This window comes from Monodelphis domestica, chromosome 6 (assembly GCF_027887165.1).
Source record: "Monodelphis domestica isolate mMonDom1 chromosome 6, mMonDom1.pri, whole genome shotgun sequence".
NCBI classification, from domain to species: Eukaryota; Metazoa; Chordata; class Mammalia; order Didelphimorphia; family Didelphidae; genus Monodelphis; species Monodelphis domestica.
The window spans coordinates 55,809,467-55,827,448 of NC_077232.1; the positions used below are offsets into that span (position 1 = coordinate 55,809,467).

Here is a 17,982-nt window from a genome sequence, read left to right on the forward strand (position 1 = left end):
AATATCCCAAACAAATGGTCATTGAAGACCTTCATTGAGAGGTAATCCACTATTTTCTCAAGTCAGTCATCCAATTTTGGGATAGCTCCAATTATTTAGGAAATTCTTCTTTGAAGCCAAAATTTTCCTCTTTCAAACTGTTCCCATGAATTTATTTCATTGGGAACTACCAAGAAAACTTTTATTTCAGGATTATTGTTGGAACATCTTTTTTACAAAGTCTAAAACCTGATAAATTCTGTAGAATTTAGTGATTATAGTTGAATGTTTGATGGTTGAGATTCATATGGTCTCAGGTTTATCATTGTACATGTCCATTCTCAACATTCAGCATAGAAAACACAGTCAGCAAATATTTTTTAAGAAAGCCTGCTATCCAAAACTCTTAAATCACTCACTCATTCTATCTCAATGAGCTCTATTTATACCATTTGGGGGGGGGGGAATAAGAATTTTCAGCATTTCTCTCTTCTCCAGACCCATGGCTTTATTAAAATAGCCCAGTTCTTCAATTTGAAATTTGAAAAAATCATAGCTTTTCCCAAGGAGATGAAAATTTTAAACCATAGTTATGTGTAAGAGAGGAAACATGGCATAGATAATGATAAACTGGTCTTAGAGTTATAGGAAGCCCTATGTTCAATTCTCTCCTCTGAAAAAAAAGACTGACTGTAACTCTCGGGAAGTTCTTTAATCTTTCAGCATTCTAGGCAACTCTCTAAGACTCAAAGATGCAGAGAAGGTGTTGACCTACATTCCTCACCAATTGAAATCACAGATCAAGTCCCTAAACTTATAGATGCGGGAAATGAGTAATAAATGGCCTGAATCACTCAAAATTCTACTCCTTCTCACAGCAATGAAGCAAGGCTACTGAGCTGAGGGAATGAGATCCTAAAAGTTAGGGGTGATCAGACGCCATGTTGTCTATAACCTGAAAATTTATCTACTCTGCTTTGGGCAGGTTAGAATCTGAGATAGTTTAGGAGAAAGAGCACTGGGTCTGAAATCTGAAAAGCTTAGTTCAAATTCTATCACTGATGTCATCTGTGTCACTTGAGAATACCAATTAAACTCCAAGACCTCAGAGGTCTCATTTGTAAAATTAGAGAATTGGATTCCAATCACATTGACCTTTTTGTGCTCCAATTCTGATCTCTGGAAGGCTGTCCCACCTTACCTCTGTCTCTTGACTTCCCTGGATTCCTTCAGCACTTAGCTCAGATTCACCTGAAAAATGCCTTTCTCAGTCCCTACTATTCCTCATGGTTCCTTTCACAATGCATTTCAACAAGTTATTTCCATGTTTTCTCTCTTTCCCACATGAGCTCCTTGGAGACAACTTTCTTTTTCTCCCCAGTACTAAGCACAGTGTCTGGCCCATAATAAGCATTTTCTAAATTAACTTATTGAATGGACTAGAAAGCCTTTGAGGCTCCATCTCAGAGTCCAAACCCTTACAATCCCATGACTTCAGAAGGATCCTTCCAATCTAATCAGGTTAATGCCATCACCATTGCCCTACTAGAATATAAGTTCCTTAAAGGAGATGGTAGATGCTTAATAAATGCATATTTTATCAATAGATGGAATATATGCAATGATTTCATTAGTCCTTTTTTACTTCAAGGAGAAGGAAATAGGATGGTATCCTGTAGAGCACTGATCTGGGAACCAGAAACTTGGGTTCTAGTAACTTAAAGTCCCAACTCAAATCAGTTAAATCAGCAAGGATTTATTAAGGGTCAGACTTGTGCTGGCATTTTGAAGTGAGTGTTTTAACCAATAAGATACTGAGTAAGGTCTAGGACTATCATATTCTTAAATACGAACTTGCTATTTCTCAATTCTTGCCACATCATCTTTGAAATATTTCTTCTCTTCCAGCATGCACTATTGCTCATGCTCAATGAACTGAGAGAGAATTGTTACTGTGATGAAAATTCTGAGGGTGTCATTCACCAGGGCATTGGCCATGAAGTGTCCTGCCATCAACCTGGTTCCAGAAGACTACCTTCTGAACTGGGCTCAGACAAGGCACTCCAGATGAACGAAGCTTGGCAGCAATGCAATCCAGTCAGCATGACCAGATGTATCGCTGATCGTGGCAAAAAATATACCTGCTACTTCCAAAAGGCCTATAAAAATGGCCAAAAATGACTTCTGGCTGTATTTCCCATTGCTTCTTCCCTGGGGAGCCCCAATCAAGAGTTCAATGAGGGAAGGACCCCATACACATGAAGCAAACCCTGTGCCTACAGCTGTCTCACTTTCTCCTTAGAGACTAAAATATCTTGTGCTATGTATGTAGAAAGTACAGACCTGGGAATCAGACTCTCTGGGTTCCATTCCCAATTTTGGCTATTTACTGCTGATCTCTCTAATTATTAAAAGGATGAAAAGCACAGTTTATATCATAGTCTACTGGGCACTTGCTTTCTGGTATAATCCAATGCTGAATTCTTTCCTCCAGGCTGGGTAGCAGCCAAAGCAGCCTAAGCAGATGGCAATTCTATTCTCTTTCTATTCCATTGGTTATCTAGCCCAGGGTTTAATAACATTTTTGCTAAACACCTATTTCTAGCCCAGACTTGTTATATATTTTTGGAAAATAAAGTTTTAATTTCTCTCTTCCTATCTATACTAGAGCCCACAGCATTAACCTAATCTCTCCTCTCCCTATCAGCCAAACAAATCAGATTATAATTAATACCCAAAAAGTCTGGCAGTATCTCCCACAATGCCTGTGATTTTCTAGGTATTAATTAAAATTTCTTAAGCTAGCTATATCTAAGGATTTTTCCAGATGTAACCATTCCCAGTTATCCTTTCTCCCTTTTTCAAAGGAAGTTCCCACATTTTCCCTTCTGCCATTCCCAAGTGTTTCTCCAGGAAAAGACCTTGAAATTTTCAATCCATCTCAAATCTTGTAAGGTAGAGGGTCATTGACACTTGAATCCTTATTAACAGTTAATTTGTTATTACATGGAACCTTCTTATGCTCCTCAGGTTCCTTCCATCTTACAGGTACTCACATTGAAGAATCTATTTATTATCAAATTAGCTGCATTCAAATTCTGGCTTTGCTGACTACTTACTTCCTATGTAACCTTGGGGAAGTCACTGGTTTTGCTGAAGTTTTTCCACATGCAAAATGAAAGAGTTGGGATTAGATAATCTCTAAAGTCCATTTCAGCTCTAAGTCTATTACTCCTGTTTTTATATCACAGACATGGAGTGCACTGGTAAATGTTTAACCGAATCTCTAAGGAGAGAAAAATGTACCTGCTAAACAATTTTAAGTTCGATCTGAATTATTGACATTTTCTCAAGTTTAGATAATAAACAAAATAATAAATCAGAACCTGATTTGTAGTATTTGCTAATTTTTCCAAGGAGCAAGTGTTCACATTGAAACTATAACAATCTGTTTTCCCAAGCTGGTTCACTTCAATAAAGCACACCCCTGGACAAACAACCATTTTAGTGAAGACAGATTTAGGGGAGGGAGTAGGTGCTGGTAGTGGAGGAAAACCAATAACTAATTGCTTCTTTATTGTTATCTGTCAAATTTTCATCTATGGGAAAAACCAACTCCCTGGGTTCATTAGTTTGTTGTTCAGTCGTGTCTGACTCTCAGTGACCCCATTTGAGGTTTTCTTGGCAAGGATGCTGGATTATTTGCAGATTCCTTCTCCAGTTCACTTTATAGGTGAAGAAACTGAAGCAAACAAGGTTATATGGCTTGCTCAGGGTCACATAGCCAATCAGTGTATAAGGAAGAGTCTTCTTGACTTCAGGCCCAGAACTCTATCCACTGCACCACATGGTTGCCCATCATCAATCAGTTACTAACATTGATTAATTGACTGCAAACAGAGAAAGATCTTGGGATAGTAGAAAGAGTACAGGTCCTGGAGTCAGAGAGACCTGGTTTTAAATCCTACATGATTCAAAAACAGGTTATGCGCCCCTGAAAAAAAATTCCTTCTCAGTGTCCCAGGCAACTTTTTAAGACTAAATTATAGATATGCTTCAATAGAGATAGATTAAATCACAGGACTTAAGTATAAACAAACAAATACGCAAGACACTATAGGTACCAGGTATATTGAAGACAACAAAAAAAGGGATAGTTCTCACTGAACTATAATCATAGAATTTGGAGGTCAAAAGACAGCTTAGAGATCACCAGTCCAATTCTTTTATACAAGAAGAAACTGAGACCCAGGGAGATCAAATTATTTTCCCAGTGACCAATAGTGACAGAACTAAAATGTGAACTTGGGTATATGGTTTGGAGCTCTTGTTGTCATACCATCTCTTCTATTTTCCTAATTCTTCCCCCACCCTAAGTAAGAAAAGATTCCATTTCACTGGGTGTAGATTTGAAGTAAAATTCATTAAAAAGTGTGTTGTAAATAAATATAATTTTTAAAAGTAAGATATTTGCATTCATGTTATTATTAGAGTTTCACAAAATTCTCCATAAGTAAGTAATGTCATTACCCAACTGGTAGTGCCTGACATTGCTTTCATGATCATCAATTTAGTCTAATAAATAATTCCCCTTCTATTAAAGTAGATCTCACAACTTATTTGCTCTGCTTTGAAATTAATGAAGAAAAATAATAATGGTGGTAGATAAAAAGGGTATTTTAAAGCATCCCCTTTGCTAGTCTGCAAACCTCTAGTACTAACAAAACACCAAAGAAACCATCTCCACTATCTGATCCATGAGTCTATTCATTGCCTTCTCACCCCTCATTTCGAAGAGGAATCAATCATGTGTTGAGGATCTAAGTGCCAGGCAAGGGCAGAGTAGGGAAATGAGCATGATCCAGTGAGGATGAAATTGCTTTGGAGTGGCCTGGGTGTGTCAGTCTTAAAAAACTATCTAAATGTAGATTGGGTACATACCTTGGTCAGCCACATTCTCGATGTTTACTTTGCGCTCATTTGCCATGAAGCCAATGACAGAAAAGATGACAAAACCTGCAAAGATGCTCGTAGCACTGTTGGTGCAGGTGACGATGAGTGTGTCCCTGGAGAGAAGACACAAGAATCATCATGTTATACTTATCATATGGGTGTAGTCAGTGGTCCATGACCTCAAGGCTACTGCTGAGGCTTGCGAGTAAGGACTCTGCCATTCATTTTACCTTTATCCCCAGTACCTAGCATGATGTCTCACACAGAGTAGCACTTAACAAGTATTTGTTGAATATTGGTCAATTGTTGAACATTAATCCATCCTTATAGCTTAGTTTCTTCTCTATAGCCTACTTATATAAGTAGAGACCATATACAATCTCAGTATGTGATTTGATGGATATGAAAGAACATTCTAACCCAAAAATATGCCCCAGTACCTTTGTGTTAAGACACTGTCTCTGGAAAGTCAGTTCAAATGTAAATGGGTTCCCTGGGATGGATAATAGAGAAATCTTTTATCATCCAGTATGGCATTTGCCAGAATTCATTTATCGGCAGAAATCAGAACAAGACCCTGAGGGGAGGGGATATAGCCTCTTGGGGGAAAGAGGTGGCAGCAAAGGTTTGGAGCATAAGTAGTGCTGGAGATAACAAGTTTGGTTGGGGCACTGCCCTAGGACCTGAATAGCCAACCTCAGCTCAGAGAATCAGGGTATTAAAAAGTAGAAGAACCCAAGAAAGGAGCTAGAAGGAGTTGAAGGGAAATTCTATCTACTGCAGAAACATCATCATCCTTCTAGAACTGTCCATGTTAAAAGTCTTTTCTAAAATGATAGGGACTCTGTATCCCTTTGCATTTTTAATGTGCCTTCAAATTTTCAAACCCTCCATTAACAAGTAATTATAACATTATTCATCCAAACACCTTATCCAGGTATTTAAGGCCTTCTTTAACAAAGCCTCAATTTATTTTTCTAATCTATTTCCTCTTCTCCCCTATAAATACTTCTGCTTCTGTCTGATTGATTCATTTATTGTTTTCCAAATATTTCATAGGCTTTCCTGCCTTGGAATTTTTACTCAAAACATTTTTCCAATTTGAAATATTCTAACCATTCTTTTCAATTCCTAAAATTCTTCCCATCCTTCAAAGTCTAGAAATAATCCCATCTCTTTCAGGAAAACTTTAACAAAGACCTCAGCTCAAAATGATTTTCTTTCTCTGAGCTCACTCTCTATACCACTCATTTGGAGACTTTCACAGATAACAATACTTGGGATTCTCAGATCCTTTTCAGGTAGGCAGATCTTTTCTCCCTTTCTCAGACTATTAACTCTTCATGTACAAAGACCATAAACTAAATTCTTGGTATTTCCCAAAAGTACCTAGCATGGCACTCAACCTATAATAGACTGCCAGTAGATATTGTTGATTGACTTCTCCAAAACCGCTCTTCCTCTTTTGGTTCAAGAGCTGATGGACTATAGATATAGAATAGTGTATACAATCTCACACATAGTCATGTGTGTTAAATTGGCTTAAATATTCTTCTTTCTTACATGTTGGGAGACAGTGGTTATATCTGGTAGTGACATATCAAGGCAGAAAATTATGGCAATAATACAGGTGTAAGGTGATGAAGACCTACATCAGATAATTGTGTGAGTGGAGAGAAAGGAACTTATATAATAAGGAAGCCTCCGGGAACTTACAGTCTAGTAATCCTGACCCACCATTGATTTAGATCCTGGCTCTAGGAAAGCCTCTACCTCTTTAAGCGGGTTAAGAGTCAGGAATAGATTCACAAACCAAGGGCTCCATCCCCTCCACTTCCTCACCTTGCCACCTCAAGCATAGCCAGTTTCCAACCTACCTGTAGCAGTTATTGTGAAATTTGTTGTAAGAGGAAAGAGTAATCAGACCTCCCCAGGCAGCAGATAAAGAGAAGAAAATCTGGGTTGCAGCATCTTTCCATACCTGTGAAGCAAAGGAAAGGCAATGAAAGGTTAACATTAGGAGCAAACTGTGGAATTAATGAAGGAATTTTTTCCAATTTCATATAATCCCAAAAGAATTGTACCCAGTGCCATGCAAAGGTGGGGAAATTCAACATGTACACCATCTCAAAAATAACATGAAGACTCAAATGCATTGGTTTACAACTGAATCCAATGAGACAGAAGTTGATCTGGAAATAACTAAATTCTGTACAGATAATGACTCCCAGTAGACTATAACACATCAGCTGACATCTGATAATAAAGAACTTAAGTTAACTGTCCTTGCCAGTTTTCCCAATATTTGGGGATGAAATATAATTTAGTAAATATATTTATATATGATTATGAGAAATATACAGTCTTCACAAAATCTGTCTATGAATATGTAACCAAATGTAAAGAGAAGTTGTTATTGACCTATAAGGGCAGCTAAGTGGCACAGTGGGTAGAGTGCTGGGCTTGAAGTCAGGAAGACTCATTTCCCTAATTTCAAATCTGGCCTCAGATATTTGCTATTTGCGTGACTCTGACCAAGTCACTTAACCTTATTTGCCTCGGTTTCCTCATCTGTAAAATGATCTGAAAAAGGAAAAAGCAAACCACTCCATAATTTTTACCATGAAAGTCTCAGATGGGATCACAAAAGAGCCAGGCATGACTGGAAACAACTGAAAAACACATTAACACCTAACCAATTTCTCCTGCTTAAAACTTGTTAGAGGATTGGACAAAACCTTCTAAGAGAGCACATACTTCAGCCCACTCTAGGCAATGAACAAAGTTTGATTCCTCAGTTAAACTATAAATAAGCTCCTCATTTTTCTTCTGTGCTACTATCTGGAACTCAGAAATTCATCAAATATACCATATAATAGAGTCCAAAATAGATAAATTCTTTATTTCTTGCATGATTTCCTTTCTACTTAATGGTGTCCTTACAAGAGTTTGGTCAACAGTAACAATTGTTCTTATTTCTGCCTTGCAGAGATTACTGTGTGATGGATAAGACAATGGAGTGGAGTAAAGACCTGAGCCTCAAATAGTGCCTTTGACATATACTAGCTGTGGGACCTAGGGTAAGAACCTCCTAACCATCATGAATGAATGAATGAATGAATGAATGAATGAATGAATGAATGAATGAAAAAGTACTATGCCTCAAACAAATCCCTAAGGCTTACCTACTCAATTATAGACTAGTTGCAAACTATATTAGTAACAGGCGGTATCCATACAAAAGGTTTCCCATATAGTGGATATCACAGATCTTCCCCATATTTGTATAGCTCTACTTAATGACCACTTTGTGCCCTCCATCTCACCATAATGTGGCTAACAAAATCTCTTACCCCCTTAATGTATTCCTTTTAGTCATCCTCATAAAGCATTGGAAGAATAGCAATGACTGAACTCTATAGATGGGCAAAAATATAGGGAGATTTTGCTTTTCAAAAACACATCTTTATAAAGTTGTTATTATTAAGTCATAGCTGTAAGTATACTTCCATGCATACTGTAATCATTATTTTGTTTGTCCATTAACAAGTGAAGATAGGGTCTTAAATTATTTTTCCTTGGCAAAGGTATGCGATCAATGACGGGCAAAATTAAGTTTGGACTAGATGACCTCTAAAGTTGCTTCCAATTTTAAATATAAGATGCTATGATAACAAAGGCACATCAGTCACACCTCTTAAGCTAACAAGATGGCATAACCCACCCTGTTTGGATGATCAGTGAGTCATTCACTTCACTCATTCCTGGAACTGTTCTGCTAAATTAGTGCCTGAAAGATCCCTGACTCTTACCAGCTGCACTCCCACTGAATCCTAAGATCTCCTGGGTCTTTCCACTGACAGTGCAACTGAAGTTTTTTCCCCAATTACAATGTAGTACTCCTTGAGAGCAGAGACTTAACCTTCTTGTTCCGTAGCCTTTAGTAAGGGTTTGGAACATAGTAAATTCTTAATAAATGATTTTCCATTCATTACAAAGAGGTGAAAATTGGGAATAGATTGTCCTGTTCACTCTGAAAACCAATCTCCAGAATTTCAATGAAGTTTGGACTACATATCTATCAGGTTGGGAATGGGACTGGTCCCGTACCTGATCCTTCTTGTTAAATATGACAAGGATATTGACTAGCTATTCCACAATAAAACCCCAAACTCCAGGGACATGGCCAAGATAATCCTGTACTCATTCAATGACTGAACACCCTGATCCTAGGCAGAGTGCCAGAAATTCACAACAAAGGAAGCAGTAGGAAGTAGTCTTATGGGGACAGTGTCCTTTGGATCATGGAGTCATGCTAGACAATAACACTCTATGAAAGCCCATTCATTGTCAATGAGAGCAACCCACCAAGTAGATGCATAATGCCAGCTCATAGTGTATAAATGAAACCTAAGATTAATACTTTTTCCAAAGCAAGGAAACTCCTGCTACTTAAACAATATTGTAAAGCAATATTGTTGGGGGTTTTTGTACACCAGAAGTTCTAAAGGTAGAAACACAGTTATGAAGCATGAGAGATGTTAGGACAGAAAAAAAATGACTGCATTCTGTGCACTGGGAGTAATTAGTGTGTCTTGTCCCTTTGAAAATATAATTGCTTCATGGCTTGCTGAGTGCAGTTAATTTCCAACCTGTGTAGCTTGACTTCATAGACATAATCATTATTACCAGACTGTCATCATGAGATAATCTGAATATTATCAAGGGAATTCTATTTTTCATTTAACACTATCATATGACCACAAATGAAGAATGAGATTTAGACAACTGTTCTAGGAAATCTGGAAAACACTAAATACACACTTCTTTTTTTTTAATTCTTTTGTAAAGTTTCCTAAATCTAAAAGTGCAAGTAATCAACCAACCAACATTAATTAAGCACCCATTGTGTACTAGGCACTATGCTATTCACTAGTTATAATGGCAGGAATGAAACCATCCTTGCTCTCAAGAATGTGTTGTCCACATTCCATCATACACCCAGCAAATCAACCCCAAGAGATTTCCCAAATTGTGATGGGAAAGAAAGTGTTCTTGATGAATTAATGCAAAGTTGGTTCTTCTTACACATCCACCCAATCTATCTTCCATAGGAAATAGATCTGAATAGCTAGATAGAATTTACATGGCTCTTTCAGATTTACAAAGTATTGCACATATTATCTCATTTAATCTTCTCAACAACCCTGGAAGGAAGTGCTATTATTATCATCACTTTTATTGTTGCTTTCTGTTCAGTCATTTTGTAGTTGTGTCCAATTCTTCATGACTTCATTTGGAGTTTTCTTGACAAAGATACTGGAATGGTTTGCCATTTCCTTCTCTAGCTCATTTTATAGATAAAGGAACTGAGGCCAACAGAGTTGAATGACTTGGCCAGAGTCACACAGCTAGAGAGTGCCTGAGGCTGGATTTGAACTCAATAGGAGAAATCTATCTGACTCCAGGTCTGGCATTCTCTTCACTGCCCCACCTCACTGCCCATCAGCATTTAACAATTAAGGAAAGTGGCTTGCCCAAGGTTATATAACTAAGTGTCTGAGGTGGGATTTGAACTCAAATCCTCTTGACTCTAAGTCTAGCACACCTACCCACTGTACCATCTAGCTTATTATTTATCCCTACTAAATTATATCTTCTACCAACAATGATAGGAATTCTTCCACTATAACAACATGAGAGATTAGAATTACTAATTTTCACCTAGAGGTGCCTCAGGATTACATGGCTAGTAAATGGGAAAGTCAGGATCTGAATCCAGCTCTTCCTGAATTCAAGCCCAATATATTATCCACTGCCCCCACAGTGCCTTTAACTAGAACATTGTAAGTGAAATAATGAGCTTACTGTGGCATCAGTAAGTTTCTCCCACTTAGGTGTAATGAAGTACCAAATTCCTGCTCCAGCTCCTGGCAAGGTAACTCCTCGGATGAGTAGGATCACAAGCACAACATAAGGGAATGTAGCAGTAAAGTACACCACCTGGAAAGACCAATAAGCAATCTTATTTGTATGAAATGTGCCCAGCCTTTTATTGCCCATGGGAGCTCATGCTTTGTACAACCGAGAATGGCCTAATGTACCCACAGGTCCCCAAGCTGTCGAAGACCTGGACTGTTCAAAAACTCTGGAAAAGGAGTTCTTAACTTGAAGCTGACCAAACCCAAGGGTATCAATAGGAAAGAATGCAAGGGAGTCAGTGAACTCAGATGGGAATAAAAACACATTAATTTTAACTAACTTTTAGTTTCTTTTTAATCCTTTGCATTTTATTTTGTGGATTTAAAAATGCTATTTTGAGAAGGGGTCCACAGTCTTCAGCAGGCTGTCAAAGGGGTCCATGACACCAAAACATACAAATCCCTGTTTTAGGGAAAAGAATTTTTGCTTATGTTCAAATTAATGAGGATGAGAAGAAACTTATCTTTGTTGTGCATATCCAGTAAAGGGGAATAGACACGCAACCCACAGTCTAGCAGTGATCCTGAAGATATGTAAGAAGTATGAGTAGTATCACCCTAATAACAGTACCTACCAACAATGGGAGGAATTTCCACATGGAGAGAGAGAAGAGCTTCAGACCCATGGCACCTAATGACCTCAGACACCAGCCTACCCTCCAGTAGGCACTCTCCATCCTCATTAATACTCACTTCAACTCTAAATAGCAGCAGGTTTGGGATTCAGAAAGTATATGGTAAAAGGTAATAGAGGCAGGAAACAAGAAAAGAATAAATATGCATTTGGTGTCTGTATTGGCTTTTAGAAAAGGCAGTATAAGTTTGTTAATCACGTTTGTCCCTAAGAGATAAGGACTCTGTGTTTACAACAAAGAACAAAGAATCTTTTTTTTTCTTGAGGTGTTGAAATAAAGAACTTTCTTTGTCAATCTGATTGAAAAGATGATGATGCTTTGAAAACTGAAGAGTCAGTCAATAGTTAACCAGTCTTATTCTGATTTCTTAATAAATATAAACTTGGGAAGAATATCATTATATCCAAGCACAGAAGAAAAAAATAATGTCCAGAAGATGGACCATGAGTCAGCAAAGCAGTAACAGAGCTTTATTTATTGACTTCAGTGAAAACATGTTTTTAGGAAGAATAAATGGGATTAGATCAGGTGGAAATGATTAGATGAACTTCTCAGTATATCCCATCAGCCCTTCACCATTGAATTATATCTGACTCAGGACTGGACAACTTGATAGAAACATGAGGAAGAGAGGGGTCAACAAAACACCAAAAATGATTAAATAGCTAGAAAACAAAAACCTAACAACTGTGATGATCAGGCCTAGAAAAGAGAAGGTTGAGAAGAGATTTCAATAAGACTAACTTTCACTAATAAGACAGGGTAGAAAAGGACCCAGTTTCCAAATGTTCCCTCTAAAGCCTGAAATTCAACCTCTACTGCTTAATCCTTTCAGTTCCTGGTACCTGCTAAAATGCAAATTGTACCACTGACTACTGGAAGAAGTAACTCTTTATGATAGTTCAGTATGAATGGCAAATCAGAGAGCAAATCTGGATAAGGATTGAAAGAGAGACTCTTGGCACATAGCAGTTCTCATGGAGGGGAGAAATGGGAGCAAAAGGGCTAAAACCTGGTTATACCCCAAATAACCTTACTAATTTACTATTTGCCTACAGCCAGAAGAAGCAGTTTGGTATAATGGAAAGAATATTGACTCTGGAGTCAAAGGAGCTTGTTTCAGATTCTTTGCACCACTGACCTTGTGTGATCATGGTCAAGTCCCTTAAAATTAGTTTTCAGTTTCTTCATCTGTAAAATGAGGGAGATGGGCTAGATTAGGTGCCTTCAGAGGCTCCATCAATCTCTAGATTTAGGATCTAGAGTTTTTAGACTGATACAGATTAAAATAAGAAGAATTGGGGAAACAATTCATGGAATGACTTCTATAATGTAAGTAAAAACAAGTTACACATCTCTGATTCTTTGAGATGACCAACTACAAGACTATATGAAGTCTTTCTTCTCCTTTCAGAAGAAAAGTGGACTAGAGTTGTTCTATGTTGCAAAGTGGTTGCTTTATCAGTTGGTTTTAAGATTAGTGATTTAAAGTTAGGATATGAAAGGTCATCTGGTCCAACTCACTCATTTTACAGACAAGAAAACTGAAGTCAAGAGAGGGCATGTAATTTACCGAAGGTCATAGTCAAATTGGTAATAAATAGTAAAGCCAACATTTCAACTAAAGTCCAATGACTCCAAATTCAATACTCTTTTCCTTTCCCCATCTTTTTCTTTGGGGATTAGAAAGAGTTGAAATGTTGGAGGGCATATTAGAGAACAATTTTAAGACCAAAAAGCATCAATAAAAGTTTGAAGTATATATGTGTGTGCATATTTTTTTAATCCAAGTTAGTTATTTTTAATTGTAGAGCTTTTATACAAAGAATAGTATTCAAGTATTCTCATTCTCCTTAAAGACTTTCAGGAGGAAGCAACTCATCTTCAAGAAGAAAAGAAAAAAACAAAACTCAAATGTCTCTATCATTTTGCAATGACATTGTTCATTGAATTTCAATCACCAAACATTCCATCAAAGTTAAGCAGGGCATTCACCTCCACCCCTGGGTACTGTAGCATCATGATTAGGGCTTTTGCAACCCTGGGCAGGATAATGGATGGTGATTTGTCATTTCTTTTAAATATTTCCCATTAAAGTAATTGATCATTGATCCCTATTTGGAAATCCTTCCCAGACAGGCAGAGACACAAGTTAACTGCTCTGAAATAAAACATCTATCTGCACAATTTTGTTTAACTATAGCTCCTGATGAGCTAATCTTAGAAACTACATAAAATTCAAGAGCCCTGACCATTTTCCAGGCTGGTTTGAAGACATGAGTACAACACGATGCTAGATCAAATCATAGGATATCAGAGACAGAGGATCCTTTAACATCATCTAGTCTAACTCCTATATTTTACATATGAACAAACTTGGAACCACAAAGGATTATGGAACTTGGCCATGATCAAACAAGTGGTTAGTGACAGAGCAAGGACAAGAATCTGCATTCTTTTGACTTACAGGCAAATGAGAATTTGGCAAATTTCCATTTTTTTACCCATTTCAAATTTATCCTTTTCCACCACCAAAGCCAGCATTTTCTAGATAAATCAGTGTCTTTTAGTTTATTAATCATTTGGGATATACTAATTATATTTCTACTATCAGTCAAACAATCATGACCTAAAAACGCCTCTCCTATATTTACACCATTCTTAAGCCAACCAGCCTTTCCTCTGTACCATCCATGATGATTCTCACAGTTTTCCTAACTCTTTTTTTTTTAAATAATTACCACTGAACAAAGGCCTCATATGTTTTTGGTGGAAAGTCATTTAGCTAAAAGCCAGGGTCCAGATAGCATTTACTTGAAACTTAGATTCAAAAAGGGAGAGCAGAATCTCTATTGAATCTTTTCTTCTCTATGGGAACTGACTCTAGAGAACAAGACTAAGGGTTCAAATCTTCTCATATACTGTAGCTACCATCTATGCAAAGTACAAAAACAAATTAGGCAAAGGATTGGGAGACCTGGATTCGAGACCTAGCTCTACCAATAACTAACTGGATGACCCAGTATGTTGATTCACTCCTTTGGACCTCAGCTTGCTTATCTGTAAAATGAAGGGACTGAACTGGCAAATCTCTGGGGTTTCTTCTATTTCGAAAAACCTAGGGTAAAGGAGATAAATTCCCTAACACATTGGAAGGTTCATTAAGTCTTTTCAATGGGAGGGAGCCAGAAGTAGACTGGAATGCCCAGGAATACCCTGAGAAAGAAAGTGCAGAAAACAGACCTCACAATTTTGCTTTATTCTTCCTAATAAGGGCTTGTTTGCTTATTTCAATATTTTAAAGCAGAGATACTTAACCTGGTGCCAAGGTCTCCGAAAAGGTTCATGAATAGATTACAGGGGATCTGTGGATTTGGAAAAATCTTTATTTACACTAATCTTCAAATAAAATTTATCAATTCCTTTAGTTGTAAATATAGGCAACAATCATTACTTTGAGGCACCATTGACTTCACAAGACCAAGAGAGAGAACCATGGCATAAAAATATTAAGTACTCCTGCCTTAATAGGCTGCCTTGCATAAGAGGCAAGAATTTAGAAGCAGAAAGTCAAGGCTCTCCATTCAAAATTCAGTACCCTGACATTCAAAATCATTCTATTTATATGTCCTTGTCTCTTAAAGGAATTTTGGTTTCCCCTATTAAACATCATCCCTTTTGAAAGGTCTTGATTCTGATCAGCTAACATGAAAGGTAAGAGTTAAACACTTAGTGAAGAACTGATTAACTAACAAGAAACAGTAGGGAGAGGTGCAACCAAAGGAGTGTTGGGAGGAATGGAAGGACCAGGCCACCTTCTTCACAGCTCTTCACTGGTCTTGTTTCTGGGTGAAAATAGGATCCATTTTGTGCTTCGATGACTTCCAGGTGACCAGTCACATCCCAGGGCACTGCCCTTGGTGACAACTATAGTTTAATGCCTTACCACTAGAAAGTGGGTCAGAAATTTTGCTTTAGTAAATAAAGAGAAACTCTTACTTTGCCTGATGTCTTGATGCCTTTAGCAAGAGATGCATATACAATCACCCAAGCCAGAAAGAGACATACGACTAGTGGCCACCTGATCTCACCAGGATATTCAATTCCTGCAGAAATCTTCAACACAAAATACCTGAGAGTCAAAAAGACAGTGATAGTAACATCAAACTGAAGTCAACCAGCAGATAGAGTTTTTAACACCATTACACAAATCACTCCCTAGTACTTGAACATTCTTTGACAACAGCCTTTAGATTAGATTGAGGGATGATCAGATTCAGTGATCTGAGCCTTTGCTAGGCAGACACATCTCCATGGGCTTGGTTTCACCCATGTTGGAGACAATGAGGACATTTTCACCATCAAATCTAAGAGTAAAACAGTAGGATGTAACACAAAATTACCTGTAGAATGGTAATTCCTTGAAGACAAGAACTTTTTTTCAACTGTTTTTGTATCTGCACTACTTTGGATATGGTAGGTGCTTGACACATGTTTCTTGGGTTAGTTAATATTTTCTTCCTTACCCCTTCCTAGAGCTAAATAAGCTTTTCTTCATCTACATCTATTCAAAATCACTCTAAAATGTACATAATGTCTTCACAAATATAGACTAGAGAGTATCATTTAATTTTTATTTGGTGGTTGAGAAATTAAAATCTGTGAATCTTACTTCATGTTTTCCAGTGACATGAGTGTGTGTAATTGTAGAAAAGTGAAATATGCGGAGACTCCAATACATATGCATGGAGATGTCAATATCTAAGTATATTAGAAATGAAGCTTATCTTCCCATCATTAACCTTTATTTTATGAGACAAAAATTCCAATGAATTGAAAGTTCTGGCTGAGTAAGTTAAGAACTTTCTCTAGTAATAGTATTATCATCACTGTGATTAACAAATAGTAGTGTATTATCAGTACTTGCAGCTATTGGGAGACCAGTAAGGTTTATCATAAGCAGATATGGGATAATAAAGGCAAGAAGTGAGATCAAAGTTTCTAAAGAGGTAGCCAATAGCCAGAGATGTGCTAAAACTGACTAGCTAGAGCCCTATAACTTGAAAATCTGCAAAACTACAAATCAAGGGGGTAGTTGGGTGGTTCAGTGGATTGAGAGCCAGACCTAAAGATGGGAGGTCCTGGGTTCAAATCTGGCCTCAGACACTTCCTAGCTGTGTGACCCTGGGCAAATCACTTCACCCCCATTGCCTAGCCCTTACCACTCTTCTGCCTTAGAACCAATACACAGTATTAACTCCAAAATGGAAGATAAGGGTTTAAAAAGAAAACAACTACAAATCAAGGCTTCATTTATTGCCCTGTTGATTGTTTCTTGACTTAAGAAAGTGTTGGAGAAAATGTCAATGATGCAGGTTAAACTTACTGCATCCTGCCTACGTTTGGAGGGTTAGAGGAAATAGGTTAGTAAACATTTACCAGCACACCACTGCAGATTTTCTCTGGTCCTCCATAATCATTTTATTCCAGTCCCACAATTATGTATTTGTATTTCAACCAGAAGCATTATTTCCACACTCACAAGAAGAACCTTCATCACATGGGCCATATAAAAAATTATTTGGTTTAAGAGGATCCAGACTGGCCATCTGAGATTTGAGGGGAGTTTAAAGGGAATTTTCCAACCCCATATCATATTATTGACTGGAGAGCACCAAAGACAGTAACCTGGGCGAAAGGGTGGACTAAAAAATGGACAGTCCCGACCTGGGGGCTTCTACTGATTTAGAACTGATTCTAGGGCTGAGCTGTGTTAACCATGGCTTGTGTGGTATAAATCTTAAGCTCCATGTAGTAAAGGGAAAATGTATTAGTTGCTGCCACCCAGCAGATGGTAGCAGAGAGCGATTTGGAGAACACTGCAGTCAAACACCAGCAAAGACACCCAGCAGAGTCTACCCACCTCAGCAGCAAGCTATATGGTGATATCACCAATGAACACTATTGCTCTGTAGCATCAGAGATATAAATTGCCTTAGCCACACAGTGTGCCCCCCAAAATGTGTGAGACCCCTTTCCCCATCTTCCTGGGTGTACATACCTCTGCATGCACCCTGTTCTGCATGAATGTACTCCCTACACTGGTAGGAAAGTGGACCTCAGTGAGTATAGAGAGAATATTTTCTTGATATCCAATTTGCTATGTTGTTTGAGTTGTATTTAGCTTTGAATCGATGTGACTTTCCTGGTTGTCTCAGCAAAGATAAATACATCAATAGAAGAAGTTTATGAGCTAAGGTTTGGATTAAGTGTTGAATCACCAAGTACCTTAAATCTAAACTAGATTTCCACGTATAATAGAGGGTTGAGGGAGTGGAGAATACATGGTTTTACTCCTTAATCATCATTCAGTCTGACTCTCCTTTTTCTAATTCCATCGGGCATCTTTAGCAAGGTAGGCTCCAAGCTATATG

General features: G+C 37.7%; 1 protein-coding gene across 1 annotated transcript in view; it reads right to left on the reverse strand.

The window, feature by feature from the left end:
* The window catches only part of SLC6A5 (solute carrier family 6 member 5), a 68,707-nt gene that overhangs the window by 33,559 nt on the left and 17,166 nt on the right, over window positions 1–17,982 (reverse strand). Inside the window, exons 7-10 of the mRNA XM_007497167.3 lie at window positions 15,548–15,680; window positions 10,801–10,935; window positions 6,810–6,913; window positions 4,921–5,045 (exon numbers count right to left, since the gene is read on the reverse strand). Coding sequence (XP_007497229.2) covers window positions 4,921–5,045; window positions 6,810–6,913; window positions 10,801–10,935; window positions 15,548–15,680 — 497 coding nt within the window. The remainder of the gene's footprint in view (window positions 1–4,920; window positions 5,046–6,809; window positions 6,914–10,800; window positions 10,936–15,547; window positions 15,681–17,982) is intronic.